Genomic DNA, 2,637 nt, shown 5'->3' with positions numbered 1-2,637 from the left:
GTAAAGATCCTGTCACGCGTACTGGCTTTTCGCCTGTCCACCGTTGCGCCCACCATCATCCACCCAACGCAGACAGGATTTGTCCGTGGTCGCAGCATGCGGGACCACATCCACCTCATAACAGCCCTACAGCACAAAGCGACGCGTGACAATGAGGAATAGTACGCGACCTTCCTCGACTTCGCCAAAGCTTACGACTGCGTCGACCGAACCTTTTTGTTTGATGTCATGGCCAATATGAACATCGGGCCCAACTTTCTCGAATGGGTTAAGCTGCTCAACACCAAACCTGTTGTGCGCCTGCTGCTGAACGACTCCCTCGGGCCAGCCATACGCCCAAACCGTGGTGTCAAACAAGGGTGTCCCTTGTCTTGCCTCTTGTTCAACCTGTACATAGAGCCACTCGGTGACATGCTTCGAGCTGCACCCGAACTGGGCATCCCCATGCCTGATGGCACGAGCATGACCAGCGTGTTTTTCGCAGACGACGCTACCCTCCTGTCCAACTCCCTCGAGTCGGCAGACCATCAAGTCGACTCCATTGTGGCCACGTTCTGCGTCGCGTCTGGTGCCACCTCGAACCTCAGGAAGTGCACTACTTTGGTTCTCAATTCGAACGAACCCCCGGTTGGCCGAGCCAGCGCACCGGCAATCACCCTCGCGGACACCGGTGTCCCCATTCGCTACCTTGGCATATACGTGGGCCACAACCTCGACCCTGCGTACCAAGTCCAGCTCATCAACGACAGGTACTTGCAGGCGTTCGCAAAAAGCTTGTAATTCAAGATAAAGATACCCTTTGACAACTAGACTACTAGGGAAGCACTAATTCATAACATCTACTGCACAATTACCCCGCTGGTATCCGGAAATACTACCCGATCATGGCCCCCGCTTCAACCACGATTGCCCCAACCGCGCGCAACATTTCCTTCCCAGCGTTCGTTCTGGGCATGTCCGCAAGACCGCTGCCTTCGCCGGACGTGACATGGCCGCTGTGGCCAACTCGCCTCCTGCCGCTGGCGCCCATCGCAACGCAAACGGCCACCCGCTCCAGCTGCCAGCGCAGCTCCAGGTTGCTCCTTCAATACCTTTTATAGGACATTTAGAATCTTAACCCTTCCCCAACGTTGAACGTTTAAGAATTTCAGCGCGAACAGCGCCACCAGGCCTCTCGCGCAAGCTTCCACGGCGACGTCGGCTACCTGTGACTGCAACCGGTCCTGGACCTCCTCGCTACTGACTCGGCCACTGGTGTGGAGCTCTCTGACGCCTACTCTGCACTTCGACGCGACTCCGATCGACCTGTCGTGGGTTACCTCCGTCTCGCTACGGGGTCGCACATCACAAAAATCGACGAGGTCAACACGCTCAAGGTTGTCTTGGCTGACCTCTTCAATGGTCTCGGCGCCTCATTGGCAGATCTCTTTCAAGTCCGACGATATTTGGCCAATCACCTGCTCACTTTGGGAATTGCCATCTTTGAAGCTCTCGATATTATCACTGGCATGTCCTTCAACACCCCAGTGAAGGAGACTTCCATGCCATTCACTGCCGAATCCTCCCACGCGTTGGAAAAGTTCTAGAATGGCATCCTCGACTTCGTCCATGACCGCGCTACGGACCCCCACCTTTGGAGCATCATGGCTGCCCCTCCCATTCAGTCTGTAGCTGGAGGCTACAGTCATATTTCGGCCACGTACGGAGCCAAGACCATGCACTGCCGATGTTCTTTCCTGCAATCTGATGCTCCTGCACTCCTCCATGCCAAACGTCAACCTGTCCACGAATTTGTGCTCCTAGGGAAATGCCACTATGTGGTACAACCACAGAAAGGACTTCCAACGCACTGACCTCGACGGTGCGACACAGGAGAAACGCGTCTCCATACCAAAAACTGTCCCTCCGCCAACCACAACTCAGACACCCACGGCGAGCAGCACCAGCAAACGCCAATGCATTGTGCCACCAAAACCTGTCCCGTGGCGTCGGGTGCACCACGGACCTCCTTCCTCTCCAGGTACCCTGACCACCCCAATGAAAGTCTCCTCGATTCGGTGCTGACTTCACCATTGTCCCCCAAATCCTCGATTCCCCTGATCCTCCCAGCTCCATCTCGACCGAGGCCTACGTTGGAGGCACCAAAGTCGTGGACAGCAAGGTCGTCCGCATGGAAATGCCCCCCGACGCCCTTCTCGATGAATTTGCTGCACTTGACCGCGAGTCCCAACAGGTTCAGGCGTCCTTCGACGCCACCTGCAACACCGTCCCAAGTGAATGCACGCTTAACCTTGCCAAGTATGTCGCCGACTGTATCCAACACGACCTTGTCACTTACCCTGCTGAGTTCGACCGCCAGCTCCACGACCTGGCGAACTCCCAACCTGAACTCCTCCTCCATCTCACTCGCATCCGCCTTATCAGCCGGTGGTTGCGTGCGACGTCGGGCTCTACCACCCCTTTCTACAACCTCTATCGCAACACCTTCGGGCACAAATTGTCCCTCGTCTGTCACAGCCATGACCATTCTCACCGACCACTCTCACACTCTCCAAGACAGTTGGAGGGGCAGGTAGCAAAGGGAAAACACGGAGTCGAGGAGACTGGGGTTCTCGTAATAAAAGTAGAAGTAGAAGA

General features: G+C 55.9%; 1 protein-coding gene across 1 annotated transcript; it reads left to right on the top strand.

The window, feature by feature from the left end:
- Positions 1 to 988: 988 nt before the first annotated feature.
- On the top strand, positions 989 to 2,454 carry H310_14982 (hypothetical protein; the record flags this gene model as incomplete). The annotated part of the gene is made up of 3 exons (XM_008882962.1): positions 989 to 1,075; positions 1,263 to 2,298; positions 2,360 to 2,454. The coding sequence occupies 2 exons, from the start codon at positions 989 to 991 to the stop codon at positions 1,584 to 1,586; spliced, it is 411 nt and encodes a 136-aa protein (XP_008881184.1). The 3' UTR covers positions 1,587 to 2,298; positions 2,360 to 2,454.
- Between the last annotated feature and the right edge of the window lie 183 nt (positions 2,455 to 2,637).

This window comes from Aphanomyces invadans, assembly GCF_000520115.1.
Source record: "Aphanomyces invadans strain NJM9701 unplaced genomic scaffold supercont1.118, whole genome shotgun sequence".
Lineage (NCBI taxonomy): Eukaryota > Oomycota > Saprolegniomycetes > Saprolegniales > Verrucalvaceae > Aphanomyces > Aphanomyces invadans.
This window is presented reverse-complemented; position numbering and strand designations above follow the sequence as displayed.